Genomic DNA, 21,023 nt, shown 5'->3' on the forward strand with positions numbered 1-21,023 from the left:
AAGGCGGCATGCACGTTATTAGGCCTGTAACATTTACATTGTGTGACTCAGGACTCCGCTTAAACAGCTAGGCTGTCTGTAGTGCATCCTAACTTGTAATTATGGCGTGGTATGCCTGTAAGTCCTTTCTAGTTTTAAGGGTGCTCATTAATGTCGGGTATATCCAGCTTGTTAGGATTTTTGTTCAGGTTTGCTTATGGCTTTTGAAAGCTTTATCTCAATCTGACTAAAGAAGTCTGACGTCAAAAGCGCGTCAATCGAGCGAGCGATATATAGATTCTTGTAAAACACAGTCTGTTAGACGCCAGAAGCCTTTTATTTAGTAGCTTTTGTTGAACTGGTGAACCTGAGACTCTGCTGCTGTTTCCTGAATTTATGACTCACACAGACCTACAGTTTTTAACCTTAAATAGCATCTACAAAAGCCAAGAAACATCAAGCAGGGTTTGTTTTTACTGAAAGGTTAGTCAAAGAGCTTCACGAACTGAAAGCGTGTCTGGTTTTGGATGTTCTTTGTTTTTTCTTGCTTTGACTCAGCATGATATACTTTCCTCATCCGCTTAATTAGAAACATCTAACTTTCGTGCAGTTTATCAGCTGTCCTTCATCCCATTCATCATTCGTATACAACACGACTGTCTGTCAGATATTGTTTTATAGTTTGGGAGGTGGGCCATTTTTTTAACCTAGCAGTAAAAATGCCTTGGTAGACCAGTGTTACTGAATGTTGCACTGGTAGGAGTGTATTCCTGGAGTTTTCACATAGATCAGTATCACTTCCAGGTTCAGAATCGTCTGTCACCTAAAAATTCCCAACCAAGAATCTCTATGGTCAGAAACGTTAGAAGAGTTAGGGTAGCTTATGACTAATGCAAATCATCACGTCAAGCAAAGCATTGACAGATGAGTGACAGTCTTAGACAGAGCACTGGCAAAGTGGATCTCCAAGGAAGAGGATTCCAATAAAGCAGGCAGGCAGTGAGCATATTTATAAGCTTTGTTAGTAGGTTTACAATGACTGACTGTAGTCCATCTGTAGACCATTTACAATTACTGGCTGTAGTCTGTTGGCACCAAGACTTTAGCAGCAGATACTTTCAGTCATGTAAATTGTGAGGTGGGGCCTTTGTGGGTTGCATCAGTGAGCCTTGGGCGATTATGATCCTGTCATTGGCCTTTCTGGTTCATCAGTTGCCCTTCCTTGGACCACAGGCACTGAACAATGCATACTATGAACACCCCACAAGACCTGCCTGTTGTTTTGGAGATGCTAAGACCCAATCATCTAGCTGTTAATTTGGCTCTTGTCAAAATTCTTCCAACACATCAACTTTAAGGACTCACTGTTTGCTTGCTGCCCAATGTATCCAACTCCCTGACAGGTGCCACCATAAGTAATTTTAAACATAACATGGTCCAATGTATACAAATATCTAAATTCCATTCATATTTGCATCTCAAGTTCATATAGACATATTTAAGTAGCCTAGAATTTCTTGAAAATTACAGGCATGCGTGAATGTCTCTTATAAATTCTTTGTCATTTTTAGGCGAATAAAGTTAAATCAAGCTATTAAAAAATCATGCACTTGATTTTTGGCCTAGGGGTCTAAGGGTTAAGAGAGGGAATAATGTATGGGATTACTAACTGCATTGGCAGATACTCAATGTTGCAGCATCAGTATTGGTATCAGACATGAAAAAGTAGTATCGTCCCTAGTTTTTTAGGAAAGGTAATGACTCTATATAGAATGATGACAAATTAAGAAACTGCAGGGTTTCACTGTCATTAGGAATGGACTTTATCCAGAACCTTTTACATTCTAGAGCTTTTCCTTTACCTCAACTGAATTCTGAGGTGCCATAAATCTAGGATGTATTGGCAGTGATTATGGAACTTAGTCAGCAAATCCTAGAGAAACTGCAGTACTACGAGTGCTGTATGAAAAAGCCTAGGTTCATAGCACCTTCTTTGACATTTATTCTCACTTTGGAGTAGTGGATCCACATTCTCACATTAATCCCAAGCCCTTATTGGCAGGCATGTTAGGACACCTCCCATTAGTGAGAACAATTACATTTTCAGTCTTCTTTTGAAATGGACTCTCCTCAAGCCTGTTTGTTATTCTAAGGAGCAGTTTGTCATTATGGATAGGCCCAAGTTCTTGTGCTCTCTATTATTTCTGGAAATATTACATTTGATATGCAACTACAGTTCTGTTTACAGTCTGATGAAAGTCTTTGCATATATATATATATATATATATATATATATATATATATATATATATATATATATATATATACAGTCATGCCCGAAAGTATTCATACCCCTGGCAAAGTTTGACTTAAATTTACTTTTATTTAACCAGAAGTTATATTTTTGCCTTGAAACGACACGGGCATCTCCCAGGAGATAACACGATGATGTACAAGAGGCATCATTGTGGGAAAAAGTATTTCTCAGCTTTTATACACATTTGAACAAAAAGTGGCATGTCCAAAATTATTCATACCCTTTGAAAACTGTCACAGTATATGGGAAAATCCAAAGTTCTATACCATTCCAAATAGTCCAAGCTGTTTTAAAGCATCCTAATTACCCTGATTCATTGGGAACAGCTGTTTTAATCAACTCAACAGGAGAAAAACAGCAGCTCTCTGCAGTTGGTTTGTGGACAGTCATGGCTAAGACAAAGGAGCTCACTAAGGACCTGCGGCTGTGCATTGTGGCCGCTCACAAGTCAGGAAAGGGCTATAAAGCCATATCAAAATGTTTTCAAGTTCCAGTGGCTACAGTGCAAAGTATTATTAAAAAATACAAGAAGTTCCGCACTGTGGAAAATCTCAGAAGCCAAAAGTGGTCGGAAGCCAAAAGTGACACCTGTGCTGGCCAGGAGAATAGTGAGAGAGGTGAAGAAAAATCCAAGGATCACCACCAAGGCCATCCTGGTGAATCTGGACTCTGCTGGTGGCGACATCTCAAGGCAGACAGTTCAACAGACACTGCACACTGCTGGGTTCCACGGACGCAGGCCAAGGAGGACACCACTTCTCCAGAAAAGGCACACAAAAGCCCGCTTGACCTTTGCAAATGCTCATCTGGACAAAGAAGAAGACTTCTGGTGTTCTGTTTTATGGTCAGATGAAACAAAAATTGAATTGTTTGGCCACAATGATGTGTGCACCATTTGGCGTAAAAAAGGAGAAGCCTTCAACCCTAAGAACACCATCCCCACTGTCAAACATGGTGGTGGGAACCTAATGTTTTGGGGGTGTTTTTCAGCCAATGGACCAGGGAACTTGATCGCAGTAAATGGCACCATGAAAAAAGAGCAATACATCAAGATTCTCAACAACAACATCAGGCAGTCTGCAGAGAAACTTGGCCTTGGGAACCGGTGGACATTTCAGCACGACAACGACCCAAAACACACAGCCAAAGTGGTGAAGAAATGGTTAGCAGACAAAAACATTAATGTTTTGCAGTGGCCCAGCCAGAGTCCTGACTTGAATCCAATTGAGAATCTGTGGAGGGAGCTAAAGATCAGGGTGATGGCAAGGAGACCCTCGAACCTCAAAGAGTTGGAGCTCATCACTAAAGATGAATGGGCAAAAATACCAGTGGAGACATGCAAAAAGCTGGTCAGCAATTACAGGAAGCGTTTGATTGCTGTAATAGCCAATAAAGGCTTTTCTATTAATTATTGAGAAGGGTATGAATAATTTTGGACATGCCACTTTTTGTTCAAATGTGTATAAAAGCTGAGAAATATTTTTTCCCACAATGATGCCTCTTGTACATCATCGTGTTATCTCCTGGGAGATGCCTGTGTCATTTCCAGGCAAAAATATAATTTCTGGTTAAATAAAAGTAAATTGAAGTCAAACTTTGACAGGGGTATGAATACTTTTGGGCATGACTATATATATATATATATATGTTTTGCAGTAAAAAAGCAGTTGCATCTTTATGGGTCAGGAGTTCCTTCAGTTTGTTGTGAAGGTTATGCTTGTAATTCCGCATGCCATATGGTCTCAGAAGAGCAACACACATGCTTGTTTGGCCACCAACAGTGAGGGAAAATGGTTGAAAACATAAGAAAATGACTGATAAGAATTCATAAGAAATACCCTTGACCCTGAGAACCTGGGTGTGTGGTGAAATCCATCAAACGTTGGTTGCACTTTTCAAAAAAGCAGTTCTTTCGCATGTAAAATAAAAACAATAAAAGTGCGCATCTGCCAAGCCTTTAAGGAAGCATTACAGATTAAGTTGATAGGCTTTATTGGGCTAAGAGGATTTCCGTTGTTGACACTGCATAGTACTATCACTAATCAAACCAGTACAGCTCCAACATTTGCAGAACTGTAGCCATCTGCTAATCGATATGCAGCTGTAAAAATGAGTAGGATCTTTAGCATATGTGGTTGAATCTGAATGTTGAAAAGTTTTTCTATGGGTGCCGTTGCCTCTAAACAAAGCCAGTCTTATGCTGCACTTTGGATGGCCAGGAATTCCAGCACTTCCTGGTCCATTCTTTAATGGTTTGTGAATAGCTCTCTGGATCAGGCTTTGTTAGAATCTTTGTCCAAGGCTTAGTGCGTCTCCTAGCCTGGTGAGAGGCTTTGCTGACATATGTCTTCTCAGTGAATCTCCTTTAGTGCTTTGCTGGAGTAGTGGGGCGTGTTTGAGGTGTGTATGTGTGCGTATGGGTGTGTGTGTGTGTGTGAGAGGGAGAATGTGTGCCTTAGTGGAGCATGCCGAGAGCTTGGACAGTCGGGCTGAATCTGTTTAATATTGTAGCCGCTCCCCTCCTGTGCTCCTCTGTACTGGGGTGGTATTGTGCGGATGTGTTGTGGATACCTACTGGACTTTTTCAAGTAAGTGAAGAAGTTCCTTGTGTTTCATTGAGAGAATTGAAAAGTTTAACAGTGGGTGTGCAGTTACATATAATGCGTCTGTGTCTACAGCATGTGGGTAGAGGGTTATCACACCTTAAAAATAGGTTCTTTGATGAATTCTATATAGAACCATAACAACTCACAGAACCATTCGAGTGCTTCAATCTCTTTTTCTTTCTTCAGATGACCTTTTTTTTTAAAAAGCTTTTTTATAGAACCAGCAATGGTTGCGCTACTGTTAGAAGTCAAAGTATTGTGTAGAACTGTTTTGTACTTATATGTAATATTATAAATAATACAGTGGACTTTGATCTAAAGATCAGCTTTTGGACTAAAGATCCAAACATGTCCTGGCACATGAACCTCTCAAATGACAGCTTCAGAGAATTAATCTGAAGATAATACGACAAATTCCATATGTCTCTATGATTTTACAAATGCAGGTTTCTAGAGGGTTCTTTCTTGATTTGAATGTACTGTAGGAAACAGTTCTAGGAAAAATGACACAGAGCTGGTGTTCTCTATAAAAGGGTTTGAGATGATTTAGATGGTAAGAAGCGGAAAATGCTCCAACTTCTTAGACTGAACTTTGGAAGTGTGGATAAATCTCCCTCTAGAAAAAATAAGAGGGAGTCTTCTCAAAAGACTAGTAGTTATAATAAAGGTAAATTATAAGCACAGTAAATACTCTGATATTATGTTATATAATATTATATATACATTACATAATAGCATATATGATTATATTTAGTTGCTGAGGCTTCTCTACAGGATGGACATGTGACTAAAGGACAATTTCAGAATTCCTACAATATGTACTAAATATGGGTTAACTGTCATGCATACGCATGTTTTAGTGATGCAACTCAGCCATACTGAAATCAGACAAATGTTACAAAGCAACCAGTGAAATGTTATTGCCCGAATCTGCAGTGCAATCTAACCCTAATTCTAACCTAAATGTTAGCTAAACTTAACCTAACCCTTAACCCAGCCCTAACCCTTACCCTAGTCCTAAACGTAACCATAGTAGAATGTGAAATTTGTACCATTTTGCAGGTGTTTAGTTCCTTTTTTAGAAGGTCCATAACAGAGAAAAACTGTATGAACACAGCTGAAGCAACTGTCACTATCAAATTCAGATTGGCTTACTTTATCTAGCCTGCAAGACACCTACTCCACAACATATTGTTTCTTATCTCTGGTCCTGGAGGCACCCTGCCAGGACCAGGGTTGAAAAACACTGATGTGAAGATAAGGAGGAGACCTGGCACAATAATGTGAGGGATATTTTAGCAGGCCAACTTTGTCTTAATCAAGGCTGCCATCTATCTTTAAGTTAAGCAGAAAAGCCCAGGAGGTCTTAACACTGGTTGGTGCCGCTGGCTCTTGTTTTGAGGCAAGCTACCCAAAGATTTTCCAAGAACCATCTTTTGTAAGGTTTTTTTAAAGGGAACTACAGGTGCTTCCTCTTTGGCACTGCTTCAAAAGAAAACTTTTGTTGCACCTGAATGTATGGGTCTGAGGTTTACATGCGTGTATTATGGACATAAATGTCAAGGCAATATTGATATTTTAATATATCTTTGAACTGTTCTTTTTCTCTGGCAGAATGAGTTACAATGCAAATCCTGAATAGAAAAAAAAACAATAATTTGATGCACAAGTTTTATTTTATGGGGTCAAAAATATACATACACCCACTTAGATTATTCATTTAGTGTTGCTGAAAGTTCTGCTATGCCTTTTAATTTACCTAGCCTGTTAACTTACTGTTAGTTAAGATCTCTTAACTGTTAGTGATCATAATTGACTACAGCTGATATCTTCACTGTGCCCACATAAAAAGGTTTAGTTTGACAGCACTATTGAATTGAACAAACATACAGTAAAATGGGAAAGTCCAAGGAGCTCTGAGATCATTAGTTCAAACTATTGTACTCAGGTATTTAGTTATTGAGAAGTGTAGCCACTCTGGCAGTGTCTGTAGAAAGGACCAAACTGCCATCCTCAGCTGGGAGGAAATTCGAGAGTCAGAAACAACCCAAGAACCGACAAGACACAGGCCTGTCATGTATTGGAAGCTGCTGGACACCAGCATGACTGTACGATAGTATTACCATACCAGTTAAAGGAATTTTACATCACCATGGCTGCCATCCAAGAAAGAAACCCCTGCTCCAAAATCAACACCTTCAGGCTCGACTAAACAATGCAGCTGAACACAATGACAAAAAAGGCCTTCTTGAGGAAAGTTTTTTGGTTAGATGAGACAAAGATTGAGTTGTTTGGCCACAACGACCAGAGACATATTAGGAGGAGTAAAGGTGAGATAGTCAACCCCAAGAGCAAACTTGGACTTGGACGAAATTGGATGTTCCATCAAAACAATGATGGAATGCCCTTCTCAGTGCTGACCTCCATCCTGTTAAAAATATATGGACAGTGCTGAAAAGTCAGGCTTCTAAATGAACTCTACCAGTTCTGCCAAGAAGAGTGAGTGGTCAAATATCCAACCAGAAATCTGTCAGAAACTTGTTGATGGCTACCAAAAGCGTCTGGTCAATATACAACTTGCTAAAGGATATGTAACAACATATTATCGGTATCGCAGGTCCTTCCTTCCTGCTGCTGTCAGACTTTGTGTATATAGTGGTAATTTATCTACATTTTTCCTTCTGAGTGTCTTGCTATCCCTTTTCTGCTGTGACGCTGAGAATTTCCCCACTGTGGGACTAATAAAGGATTATCTTATCTTATCTTATCTTATTGGTTGTGCTGTAGTGTGTGATTTTGACCCTGTGTTGATTTCAGAAATCCCCAAAATATTATTATATTATATTTTTGCATGTTGACACACTTTCTGAAAGTTCAATATTGACAGAACACTCATGTCCTTGACGAGTGCATGTAAACGTTCAACAGTAGCTGTGAAATGAAACACCATAATTTCTCGTTTTTACCATCACCAACACCATCTATTAAATGCCAGTCAGCATTTTTTTGTAAGAAAGCTTAGTAATGTACTGTACATCCAGCAGTGTGGTCAAACATTTATACTGTGTTGTCATCACAACACAGATAAGCCAGTCACATGTGGGTCACCTGAGTCTTAACTTTGGCAGAAGCTTCTACAACTCAAACCTTCAGAGCATCTCCAAAACATCGGGCAGGCTTTGTTAGGTGCTCCCAATATGCAGTGGATAGTACCTACCAAATGTGTCTGGCGACAGAGTCGTGGGCACTCTGAATCTGATGTGATCCAAGTAGGCCCCACCTCACAACTTACAGGACGAAAAGGATCTGCTGCTAACGTCTTGGCGTCAGATACCCCAGGACACTTTCAGAAGTCTTGTGCAGTCCATACCTCAAATGCTTACATGTGTTGTGGCGGCACAAGGGGGACGCACCTACTTAATGTTAGGCAGGTGGTGTTAAAGTTATGGCTGATCTGAGTATATTTTAGGCAGTACTGCTGAAAAGAACTTTGAGAATTTGATGGGTTCCATTAATAGCTTGCCAAGTTCCAGTTCAGTAAACTCACAGCAGCTTTTGCAGTGAGATCTGAGAAAATTAACCAAAATGCGTAACATGCGTAGCCAAAAGTACCCTCACACCTTCAGCTTCTAGTTCCTATTTCACTCGCTCTACTGCAGCGTTTCCTCTTTAGACCGGGCTAAGTAAAGCCTTTTTCCATTTCACCGTGTCAGCAGTTCTCAATGCGATTATTTGCTGTCACATACAGCAGCCAGTCATCCTGTATACACACCTAGGTTGAGGCACTTCTGGTTTTAGTTATTTATTTATTTACTGTTAGGTTAAACATCTTCAAAGCATTTCTGAAGTTTATTCCTGGTCAAATGATCTTTAAACCCTAATTCCAACGTGAAATCTTTCAAGCCATATAGTTTAACCTGACAAAATATTAAAAAGTTATTATAAAGTTATTCAAAGTTGAAAATACATTAACACCTAAAAATACAGTCTGCTGCTGTTTTAAGAAAACCTTTGAAACAAGGTAATAGAAAGAAGAAATAATATTCTTGCGCTAATATTCTATAATTTTCTCATATTTTATTTTTAGGCTGCCTCATGACATTTGTGTTTTTTTCTTCTTTTTCTTATTACAAAAAACAGTATGTTCATTTTTACACCTTTTATAAAAGCTCTATGTGGAGTTATTGACATGACTTAATTTTGGGAGATTATTGCCTGGAACTTCATCCCCAACTCCAACTCAGCCCAATATAAACCCTAATATTCATTTCGTCGAATAACTTTGCGCACTCCACCTCCCTGTCTCCTCCCTTCTTTGGCTTTTTCTCACCTCCCGCAGGGGGCTGGGCGGAGGTAGGGGCATCGGCTTCACGCACCTACCTAGAAGCGGCTCTGAACTCCAGCCCAAAAACTCCTCTGACTAGCAAAATATACCTTAGAACTGAACGTTCCACTTTTGTTACTGATCTTAAAAGCTCATCTGTTCTGATTGGCTGACCTATATCATTTGTTCTTCAGAAAGCAGTCTTGGTTCAAACATTCCTTAGAGCTTCAGCCTAAGTGGGTGGGGCTAAACTGCTCTAGGCAAAACAGGCGGATAAATGCGAACAAATTGGTTATTGTGACTTCTCAAAATCAGTGAATTCAAACTGGGGTGTTTCAGGTTTTCAAGTTTGGTCTGTAGGAGTAGGAGGCAGCGGTATGAAAAGTGTAAAACATAAAGGAGGTTGAACTTATAAAGCAGTTATATTGTACTGCTTGGTTCAGTTCTACTAACTGTTCATTCTAAAGCCTACCCTTTGGATTCATGCAAGGAGAATTGTTTTCTTAACTGTAAATCTTTATAAATGTAAATGTAGCTATAAATTATAGCTACCTCCTTGGCACCTCATCAAAAATAGCATTTTTAGCATTCTTTTTTTTATTTAAAAGAAAAACACTGTGCTTCTTAGCTTCTGCTCAACACTGAGCTGTGAGATGAACGTTTACTCACTGGCTTCATAGTTCAAGGATTCAAATTGGAATCCATTTCCAAGATAAGCGATCTATGAGAAGCATTAAATGTTGCCTCTGGCTATTGATTGGACCCTGAGCATTAGTGAGAGTTGGTTGTTGTTAATTTGCAGTGGCAGGTAGCTGAAGAATTTAGCCTTGTGTCGTGAGTTTGGGAGATTATGTGTGGAATGAGCCTTTGGCGTGTGGACCAGGCCTTTGACATGTTCACTTTGGCTGGATCACTGTAGGTAAATTAGAGCCTGTGAAGCCAAGAAACTGATGAGTGTTTATTTAAGAAATTTAAGAGAGTAACTGAACTAAAATGAAAAATGTCACTCTACTCCGTCTATCACGCAGTACAGGAAGTTGCATGTTGTTTTTATGAACACATTCTTCAGTTGTGGCCGTTAATAAAGGAGAATGCTGTCACGAATCAGTGAAAGGATGAGAGATTTTTTTTCTTTTTTCTAGCCTGAGGTGAAAAGGTTTTAAAGAGCACATATGCTGCATTTTCTTGCCTTTTTATTTCCCCCTAAGGCCAATTTATAGTGTTTATGGTGTCTTATGAATAACATGTAGTCATAATTAATTAACTTGGCCACTTTTCCACCTCGCTTTATCTCTTTATCTCTCTTTATAATATTAAGCCATGCTTTGTTGTTACTGTACATTTAAAAAAATCTACATAAATTTGCATTGCATAAGGTTTTCATTGGCTGCCTTACATTGGGTCTTGTTAAAAAAACAGTACAGTCATTGCACTTTTGGAATTTCTTCATTTAAATTAACTTCTTAATTAGGTGGCATGTCATTTACCTCTTCACTGCCTTGTCTGCAATGTTTTGAGGTAAGGCTAGGTTCTACATAGCTACACAAAAAACACGCCCATCAACAAAGTGTGCCTTGTCACTCACATATGCATAGTTTGAAACAGGTGCGGCCTTCATTTCAGGGATGTATAGTTCAGTTACTGTAACCAGTAATGAACTTAATGTAGTTGAATAGAAGTTTAATATTTGAGGTAGATTGAACTGAATTGCGAGAGTCTCTGCTACAACAAAACCAAGGATCTAAAGTGTATCGGGCTTTGAAAACCCATACCCAAATGACTGGATTGACCCCCAGACCACAAGTCACTGGATCCAATCGGGACATCCCTACTTTCTAGTGCTTAAGGCCATGGTAGGCTTGGTTTACTCTAAATCCAGATGGCAAAAAGTACCTGAAATTGTAGTGAGAGCAAATCCTACCTGGATTCTTTATAACCCTAGAGGATAACTCCCTGTTTTCTCAGCTTTTTTGTGTAATCCCATGCACATGTAGAAAGACTTCTAAAATGCAATCTCTGTTCTGCATTCATAAATCTCTTCATAGACCTCTTCCAGTGAAGTGTGTTGGCTAAGAAGTTGGTGGGAGCCAGGGTCGTCATCAGGTTGATGGGATGAGGGGGCTCGGGGGCCTTGCTGTTGGGCTCCTGTTGGCCTTCTTATCTGCTGCCTTTGGTGTTCATATTCCTCCACAGTGTAAGTAACCTGCCAGTAAAATCTCTCACAGGACTAGCTCTCTTTAATAAAAGAGAATTTCTCCTTTGCTGTTGTATCACATCTCGAAAGTAGTAGCTACAGATTTGTGTTTATATTGGAAGTAACTTTGGAGGGTTCCCATTGGTTCATCTGTTACAAAATATTCACACAATGTCACACAAAGGACAGCTGGCCATTTGAAAAGTTAAAATGGACAAAAAAGAACTAGCAGGCATTTATAGGTTCATTAAGTACTGACCATATTCAGCATGTTGTGATTATCATGTAATTTCTCTAAATAACAACAAATATTGTCATATTGGCCAGTTTTATTGGATCATAATATTGCGTAATGGACTGCATGGCAAACGATAGTACTCACTTAAAATCAGGATACAACTGAACCATTTGTGTCCGTCACATCAATATACAGTAGAAATGTATGCAAAATGTGGGCACTCCTCTTTACACTGCACGTTCAGTTGATTTTCTAAGTAAAAATAATTTGTGTCATGCATATTTTCTGCAGTGGAGCAGTTGCCTACAATCACAGTCCATCCTCCAACATCTCTCATTGCCTTACCATTTGATGATAGTTTCACTCTGACCTGTGAAGCCAAAGGCAACCCTAAACCAGTGTAAGTAAAACCAATTCTGCACTCCGTGATGAGTCCTTGAGTGAAACTCTTTAGCATCTGAAGCTCATTTTGTGCTTTTCATAATGACAGGTATCATTTACTGGTTATAATGAATGATAATCTGTGTTCCTTCTTCATTTCAAATACATGTTTTAGACATTGGCAAATATTTATATTTATATTTATGCATTTAAACAGGTTTCACTGGACTAGGAATGGACAAGATTTCAATCCATATAATGACTCCAAGCTGATAAAATATGAGAGCAGTGGAACTTTTATGATACCAAAAAACAAACACCTTGTGAAATATCAGGGCAAATACAGATGCTATGCCTCCAACAAACTGGGAACAGCAGTATCAGAGGAAATTAATTTCATTGTGCCTAGTAAGTCATATTTCTTGAATACCCTTCTTCAACTTAATCTTCATTAGCTCATGTTCAGTTGAAAAAAATAAGTGAACCATCAGGAACACTGTTAAGACAAGATCCTTAAGGCACTTTTGGAGGTTCTTCATTTTGGAACTGTAGAGGAAACTCTTTAGATGCTGTAAGTAAGATTTAAGCAACCTTTTTCTCCTAGAAACATTTTCTTGAAGGTTCCATAAAGCACCTTATGAGGATAAAAAAAACCCCAGAAATTCCTCAGGGATCTGGTCTTTTGAACAGTGAAGTAAATTCCTGTGTTATTAAAAAGTGGAATCTGGTCATTTTCAGATTTATTGACAACACAGTCTAACTAATGTAACACAAACAGTGCTGTGTATGTGTTTTATTGAGCACATTAAACACACATCCACGGTGCAGGAGAACAAAGTGAAGATCAAAGGTTATTAAATTCAGGTGTTCACCTTTTCTAGCCTGCACTGTGGATGTTTCACCTGTGGATGCAGTCACAGCCAATCCAATCTAATCTCTTTACTTGAAACACCTTTTGCCAGTTAGCACTTTTTCACTTACTTTTTCTAGCCTGCACTGTAAGGGTTCTTTCCATATTAGTGTGTGGTATTAGTTTAGTGAGATTGTGCTTGTCTGCAATTGTGATAGGTTCATTTACTTTTTCCTTGTTGATATCAACTGTATATTGATCATTTGATTTAAAAAACATTGCTTTTGTGTTGGTTTTGTACTTGTCGAAAAGCTCCACCAAAATTTCCAAAAGAAAAGATAGAGCCAGTGGTGGTGAATGAGGGAGAGTCAGTGATTCTGGAGTGTAACCCCCCTAAAGGAATTCCACCTGTACAGCTCTACTGGATGACTGTTGGTAAGTTTTTCCTATTTCAGAGGCCACATTCTCACACAGCAATCCAGTGTGGGTACCTCTCACACTGGACATGTTTACCATAGTGCTCCACTCTGCACTACTCTTGTGAGACTCTGCATGCTCATGTAAGGATATCACATGTATGCTTTCTAGTACCCTAAACACCATTGAATCAACCAGAACCACTGTTCTGAAAAAAGGACAGAGTGAGCTATAGATTACACCCATCTCAATAAACTCATCTTATAGGAGAAGCACATACAAAAAATGGCACTGTCCAATTGTCAAGTTTGGTATCAAACATGAGATATTCATACAAAGACGCAGGAACTGTCACATTCATGCATAATAAATAAACTATTTCTATTCATCCAGGATTATTTAAACAGTCTACAGCTGTAGGGTTCAAACCATGGAGAAAACTAAAAATGGACATAATTTGCTTTTTATTTAACGGCAGCGATATGCAGTCTGATAAGAGTTCTGTGTACCTTTGCTGACACTGATGTGCAAATGCATGGGCAGGTATTCTGGTCACTGTAGAGAAGTTTTTCCAGTCGAATCGGACTCTCTGGCGCCGATGAACATGAACCTATCAGCACCATGCATAATGCCAGGGCATGTCTGAAGCGGCAAGGCTTGTGGGATTATCCCGGTTAGCAGTGGTGAATACTTACTGTGGCTAGGGATGGACAAACCAATAGGTGTGTCAGGGTGTTGGGCCCTGCTGCCTCAGTGAAAACTATCCCATCTGAGCCAAACCGACAGAACTGCTACAGTTGCCGTGGAGAAAGATCACCTGGTCTGATGAGTCCTGTTTTCTTTTATATCTTGTGGACGAATACATGTGGGCTGTTTATCTGTGGGATGCACTGGAACAAGAGGTCCTGCCATGGTGGCTTCAGCTTTCAACTTCTAAGACTTAAAGGATCTGCTGCCAACTGCTTGATGCCAGATACTACAAGGCATCTTCAGAGGCTTTGTATAGTGTATAGTGTTTTGATGGCACTTGTCGCACCAACGGCGTATTAGTTATAATATTTTGGCTAATCTGTGTATTTCCATCTGTCTATCCAGACTTAGACTTGTTAATTAGAGGATTAGACAGATCATGTGTGAAATACACCAGAAAACTCAAAAGAGCCAAAAGACGTCTTATCAGTGCATTCTGCTTATTAATATTTGACTAATAACCGTAGCAGAGCCACGCATTGATTTTAGAGAGTTTGCTTTGACTTTAGCATACTACCTTATACAGTAGTGTTTAGTTCTGGTCTAGAAATGTAGTGTGTTCCTTGCTCTACCACACCCAGTTCAACCCAGAAAAAGTAATTACTAGGTACTCTATAGTTTTGGCAAGCACTGTGGAATTAATATGTGCGGTATGTACCTGAGAGTGTGAGGAATAGAAGTTCTGAGAGTTAAGTAGCTGATGAGTCAGAAGATCAGGTGCATCAGATTAAGTGGTGGGGTACTATCTGATGCAGGGAAAAATGTAACAGATGCATTCACATTTTCATTCGTGAAGATTTATCTCAAGACAAGATTTATCTGTGGGATGTGCTGGAACAACAAGTCTCCATCGGTGGCCATCCTTCAGACGCCTTGTAGAGTGAGCTGTTTGGGTGGCTGTTTTGAGCTGTTTTGGCGGTCCTTTGGAAGCTTAATCACTCTTTCTTAAAGGCCCTATTCTGTGTTCTGAAGCTACTTTTACTTTAGTTTTTATTTTATTTTATTTTTTTATTTATATATATATATATATATCTGTGATATATTTATATATATATATATATATATATATATATATATATATATATATATATATATATATATATAAATAAAATCACAGATCCTCAGACAAGTTCTCTACTTGTCTAGAACATGACTGTAATACTTGACTTTGATAATTACAATCAAATAAGTAATGAATTATGGTAGTATTGTGTAGTTTTATATTTATCAGTTGACCCTTTATACGAATGTTCTACACATTATGACAGATTTAGATCAATATATTGTAAGGCTTCCATATTTTATGAAAGGCAACAGGTATTTCTATGCATTTAAGTGATTTGCTTTTTTTAGTGACATTTGCATTCAAACTTTTTCTATGTTTTATTAATAGTTGGTGCTTAAAACAAAGTTTAATTTTTGTTTGTAGAGACATAAACATTTCTTAAACAAAAAAAAAAAAATCTTTTGCTAAAATATAGGTCATATAGGTAAAATATAGGATTCAACTAAGCCTCCCCAAGAAAAACTGTTAATTTTGTGAAATTTACTCAAAGTTACTCAAAACCATATTATAGATGCAATGTAAACAAAATCTATGTAAACATTATTGCTCTGATATTTGTTGTTGTACATCGCAGTCTCTGTCTGTTGGATGAGTTGAATATTGAGTATTGAATGAACTGTCTTTGTATCAATTTACTACAGTTTTAGTGACTGGAACAGTTCACTCTGTCTGTAAACTTACCACCTCAGGAAGGGGTCAATTGTAACTTTGTGTTCACAACTTATCAACAGATAATTGGTGCGCAAAAGTTTTTTTTTTTGTTTATTAGAGGCATTAAAAAAATATAAATCTCACAAAAATATGTTAATAAAAAATTGCAGTGTTTACTAATAGTAAAATTAATAACTAATTACTAAAAGCTAATAGTGTTTGTTTGTGCCCCAACTCTACCATATAGCTTTATTAAGGCTTTATCTAGGCTTTATTTAGATGGAAACACAAACATATAACTGTTCAAAGATGTAAAACTCCACAAGGCCGTAACTCCAAGGGCTGGGAAGCATAACGGTGGACATTCACTAGGTTTCATTGACTTGAATTTTCCAGCTCCACACAATAGTTATGAGCTTTTTGAAAGATCACCTTATTAGTGGCTCTGGGTGCTCATGCGAAGCTAACTGGCCTCTTGGTATTGTTCCCAGGTCTTCAGCACATTGAGCAGGATGAAAGAGTTTCCATGGGCCTTAATGGAAACCTCTACTTCTCCAACACTCTGGAGAAAGACAGCCGCAGTGACTACTGCTGTTTCGCCTCCTTCAGTAGGATTCGCACCATTGTGCAGAAAACCTCCATGGCTATCGTGGTCATGCCCTGTATGTGTTCATTGCTCACTGACATATAGTCACCAATACTTTTTTTTGTTTGGTGTTGTAATATAGTACTTACTTTTTGTGATGCCTTCTTCCCCTCTAGTAAACACTAGCAGCAAGGCAGATGTTGGTGAGTGAATCAAGTTTTTATATATATATATATATTGACTATAGTTAGTGCTCTGAAAATATGTGAATGTAAAGTAAAGGAACTTGGATTTGTCATCTCAGGTTTAGAGAGAAAACCAAACCTTCTGGTGCCCTCTGGTGATCAATCTCAACTACACCTAGTGAAAGGAGAAGAGCTTGAGCTTGAGTGTATTGCAGAAGGATTGTAAGTGTACAGTGTTGTTTCAGCTGATATTGCATTCTCACTCATGTGGTATTATGTCTCTTTAACATACAGTGATGGTATACCACATGCATAAACAGTAGCATGTTATTAAAGTAATTAAGACAAGTGTTGTGTCATAAGAGTGTAATTTTGCAGTGCTCTCTCTGTGTGTTAGCCCCACGCCAGTGATAGAATGGAGCAAGCTGGGAGAGCAGTTGCCAAAACGCTCAAACATCAAGAATTATGGAAAACTGTTGACTATATCGAAAGTCAGTGAAGAAGACAGTGGGAAGTACATGTGCAAGATCATGAATGATTTTGGTGAAGCTGTCCACCACTTCCATGTCGAAGTAGAAGGTTTGCAGTCAATTGTTGTTTACAGCATTTTGTAGCATTATAGCTTAAACTAACAGGTTTAAAATCATTGTGATGCTCCACTGAATTGTAAAAGGGAGAATAGCATCTCTATCATTGCCTCTCTGGGCTTGGCATTCTGCTAACTACACTATGTAACTATGAGCATACAGGCAGGACAACGCTCATTCACACTGTGTAACGCTATGTCATATTTGTGTTTGATCCTGTAATATTACTCTGTCCACACACTTCTTTCACTTTCAGTGTCAATTCTGTATCTTTCCTGTAGCTTGTCCAGAAATGCATGTGTAAAATGTGTTTTTAGGGGTGGCTAAAAGCGCAAATGAACACTTCCCAACTGTTGGGGTAGCTCAGGAGCAAGAAATTCCAACTCTTGCATAATGCTGCTTTAATGAACACAATGAAGTTGCACACAGTGCGTAAAAATGTGTAACATAATTTATGAGCTCAGAAGCATTTGTGCACCCGTAGTGTTCTAGACACTCAGAACCTGCAAAGATGAGAACAAAATGTTTAACAGGGATACAATGGAATATTATTGATTTCTGCTTGTGAACTCCTGAAGCAATTACCATCTTTATAGATTTTTAAAAATCGCTCTTTAAAGACCGTTTATCAGACTGAACCTGAAGGAAAACGAAAGAGCTACAAAGCTCAGTGTCTCAAAGTGGAGTAGAAATGCAGGGATTCACAATTTTACAAGCTCTGAGTAAAACTGGCTTTTATGGGAGAATGATACAAAAACAAGGCTAGAGATTACCAAAGACAGTAGCGCCTATTCAAGCGGTAAAATAAGATAGTAATCCTTTCTTTATTATGTTACCACAACACATTTTTCACACACTAGCTTCAGCAATCTCAATACCACAAATGTACTTACTGTGAAATATGGTGGTTGCAGTATAATGCTATAGGCAAAACTGTTTGTTAGCAGGGAGGGTGGAGTTTGGAATCCTGTATGAGCACCTGGTTTAGTTTGCTAAGGCAGCTTGCAAGAAAGTTCATCTTTCTGTATGACCGTGATCTCTAGCATAAAGCAAGAGCAACATTGGAGAGCCTTAAAAACAAAAGAAAAATCAATATCCTACAGTGGCCCTGACTTCAGTCCTATTTGGAATCTGCAGCACTATCTGAACATTACTCCAAGATCTGTTATTGTAGCAAAAATATCTATCTCTACCAAATATTATTGGGTGGAATATAAATATGCACAGTGTTTAAGCAGCATGTTTAAGAAAACCTTTAATGCAAATGTTTTATTTCATGTCATGTAGGAGCATTTCTATTGATCCATTCATCACCACATCAGCCACCACAGAAAGGACATCTGTCACGTTCAGTTGACATCAGAAAGTGAAAATCGGTTAAATAAAATTAGTGATTAGAAGAAATGTGAATATCCAAGAGGCTCAACAGTGTGCCAAGGCACTGTGTATAATCCCATGCCTGTTCTATTAAAAGTGGATCATGTTTAGCATTCTCCTTTATTACCCACCCAGTTATATATAAACAGTTTCATTGACATACACAGGATGGCAGTGTTGCTCTAGTCGGCACAGTGTCATAAACAGTACTCCTCACACAATCCTCCTTTCTCAGAGCCTCCACGCTGGGTCAAAGAGCCGGTGAAGAGTCAGGTGGTGACGATTGGATCTGATGTGCACATCAAATGCCCTGTTGCTGGAAAACCACAACCCACCATAAACTGGATGAGGAATGGCAAACCTCTCCTTGGTGAGTGTAACCCCACACAAAACTCTTAAGGTCTACATTTTATGGACTTTGGCAGACGTTTTTAATCACGTTGCAGAGGTGCTATAAGTGAGTATAACTTTAGGAGTCTTGCTCAAATATGGGCTATATTGCTTGTCTAGGCAGGAAACTAAACCTTAGTCTTGTGGGTAGGGGGCGGAGGTGTTAAACATTAGACTAGATGGAATAGAATGTAACACTCTCCCCTTATCTTTCCCCTTTTTCTAGTTGTACAGGTTACTAAAATGCATTCCTTGAATATTTACAAATAAAAGGGTTTATTAACATCTGTAAATGCTGGATAGTATGAAATTCAGTGTAGTTTCTAAGCATAGTTTTAACCCTCTAGTCTATACAGTGCACACATGGAAAGTTACAGAAACAGCCCATTCTGAATCCATGTTTTGGAGGGGAATGTCACAAAACCAACAGACAAGAGCAGTTTAGCCCTGCCTGCGCACATTAATGTTGTTAAAAGAGTTTTTTTGCAGAGTATTAAATATATTCTATATTATATGCTCAAGGGGTTAAACTATTGGGCTTAAAGAGCTGTCTCCCCCTTATAGGTGTTTTTTTAAATCCCTGATTGAAAATTCAAAGGTTACAGGATTGATTATGTCAGGCTTCTGAGATATAAGACTGTAAAGCAATAAATTCATGATATGGCCTGTGGATTTTTGTAATAATCATGTTTTGTGCTTTACACCGTTATGCTATTGTGCTATTATCAGTAATAACTAGTTGTTATTAATAATAATAATAATAATAATAATAATAATAATAGCAGTTGTTGTTCTGTTGATTTATGGGCAACATATCCGTGGGGTTCTCTGCATATATTATCTTAAATATCATCATAGTAAAGCTGGAATCTAAATGCTTAAGATCCTTAAAAACAACAATGTCGGTTGTATTTGTTTTGTATAAACAACCTACAGTAAAGAATGTCCAAACTTAACCAACATCAACTTTTCTTTCCTTCCAGATCAGTCCTCATCCCATAGCATAGTGCAGGATGACACCATTATCCTTCTGCGGGCGCTACCGAATGACAGTGCAGTGTACCAGTGTGAAGCCTCCAACCCACACGGCACCTTGTTGGCCACTGCTAATGTCATGGTGATGAGTGAGTAACTGTGGTCTGTACTGCAGCAGTTGGGTTTAGTATTACACTCATGAATTACAAATTAAGCCCTACAGCGCTCAAAAAGTTACAAGTACATGTACTGGATGAAAAATGTATTTATTGAAATTAAATTAAACAAATGAATTGAATTGATATAAAATAAAATCAAGTTTAATTCATTCGTAACTACTGACATTGTCTATTCTAGTTTTTGGCATCATGCCAGAAGTTTCTAAACTGGTCTTTTCATCAAGTTATCTCTACTACTATTACAATGTATTGTAGATGCTGACGTGTAATTGCATATGGTTCTGAGCAGCATTTGCGGTTGACATGAAAGCAGGAGTGTGTGTGTGTGTGTGTGTGTGTGTGTGTGTAAATAAGTGCCCCTGCTACAGACTGTTTTGTTGCTTTTCATCTCGTTCATTTTGGCAGCACATTCTTTTATATGTTAATAGCTTTCTCAGCACTTAATTGTGGAACTGATTGCGTCTTACGTGGCCTGCTTTCAAACCGCTTCCATATGCTGCCTCTGCTGTTTGATGTTCATCCACTTGCAAAAATGACTAATGGTGTCTGCTTCATCCTAGATCATCCTCCTTTGATTCTGACGCAAGATTATCAAGAGTATGCCACTGTCCGCGGGAAGAGTGTCGTGATGGACTGCAAAGTCTTTAGCTCTCCATTAGCTGCAATCCAGTGGTCAGTGTGATGCTCATGAGAAAATATTCACCAGTTCATCGTTTTATCCTTTCTCGCCCTGCCTTTAGAGTCTCGAGTTCTTTAGAGTGTTGGGCTCCTTTGTCTATAGCTACTAACAAGCCGCAAGGGATGTTTCATTTGCATATCAAACTCGACTAATTACTAATTCTTCGCTTGTAAGCACCACTATTTGAACTTCCTAATGGAATTTTCATGTGAACTTATTGACAAGTGATGTTGCACCAACATTGGCCTAACAGTTTTCATCCAGAGAATTTCAAATGATTAGATCAGTCACC

General features: G+C 38.6%; 1 protein-coding gene across 11 annotated transcripts in view; it reads left to right on the forward strand.

Annotated features, from left to right (window-relative positions):
• Positions 1-21,023, forward strand: part of chl1a (cell adhesion molecule L1-like a) — an 87,876-nt gene that overhangs the window by 24,388 nt on the left and 42,465 nt on the right. For 10 of the 11 annotated variants that reach the window (XR_011981745.1, XR_011981746.1, XM_072696176.1 and 7 more), the window contains exons 1-12: positions 4,774-4,884; positions 11,272-11,420; positions 11,950-12,058; positions 12,257-12,447; positions 13,202-13,324; positions 16,265-16,435; positions 16,536-16,562; positions 16,664-16,766; positions 16,942-17,123; positions 18,744-18,878; positions 19,882-20,022; positions 20,613-20,724. Coding sequence is in view for 9 of the 11 variants with exons in the window: in XM_072696176.1 (XP_072552277.1) it covers positions 11,339-11,420; positions 11,950-12,058; positions 12,257-12,447; positions 13,202-13,324; positions 16,265-16,435; positions 16,536-16,562; positions 16,664-16,766; positions 16,942-17,123; positions 18,744-18,878; positions 19,882-20,022; positions 20,613-20,724 (1,376 nt within the window). In the remaining 2 variants the exon portion in view is untranslated. Of the gene's footprint in view, positions 1-4,773; positions 4,885-11,271; positions 11,421-11,949; positions 12,059-12,256; positions 12,448-13,201; positions 13,325-16,264; positions 16,436-16,535; positions 16,563-16,663; positions 16,767-16,941; positions 17,124-18,743; positions 18,879-19,881; positions 20,023-20,612; positions 20,725-21,023 lie in introns of those variants that run through there. The other variant, XM_072696177.1, reaches the window with a different exon arrangement.

This window comes from Salminus brasiliensis, chromosome 14 (genome assembly GCF_030463535.1).
Source record: "Salminus brasiliensis chromosome 14, fSalBra1.hap2, whole genome shotgun sequence".
Taxonomy (NCBI): domain Eukaryota; kingdom Metazoa; phylum Chordata; class Actinopteri; order Characiformes; family Bryconidae; genus Salminus; species Salminus brasiliensis.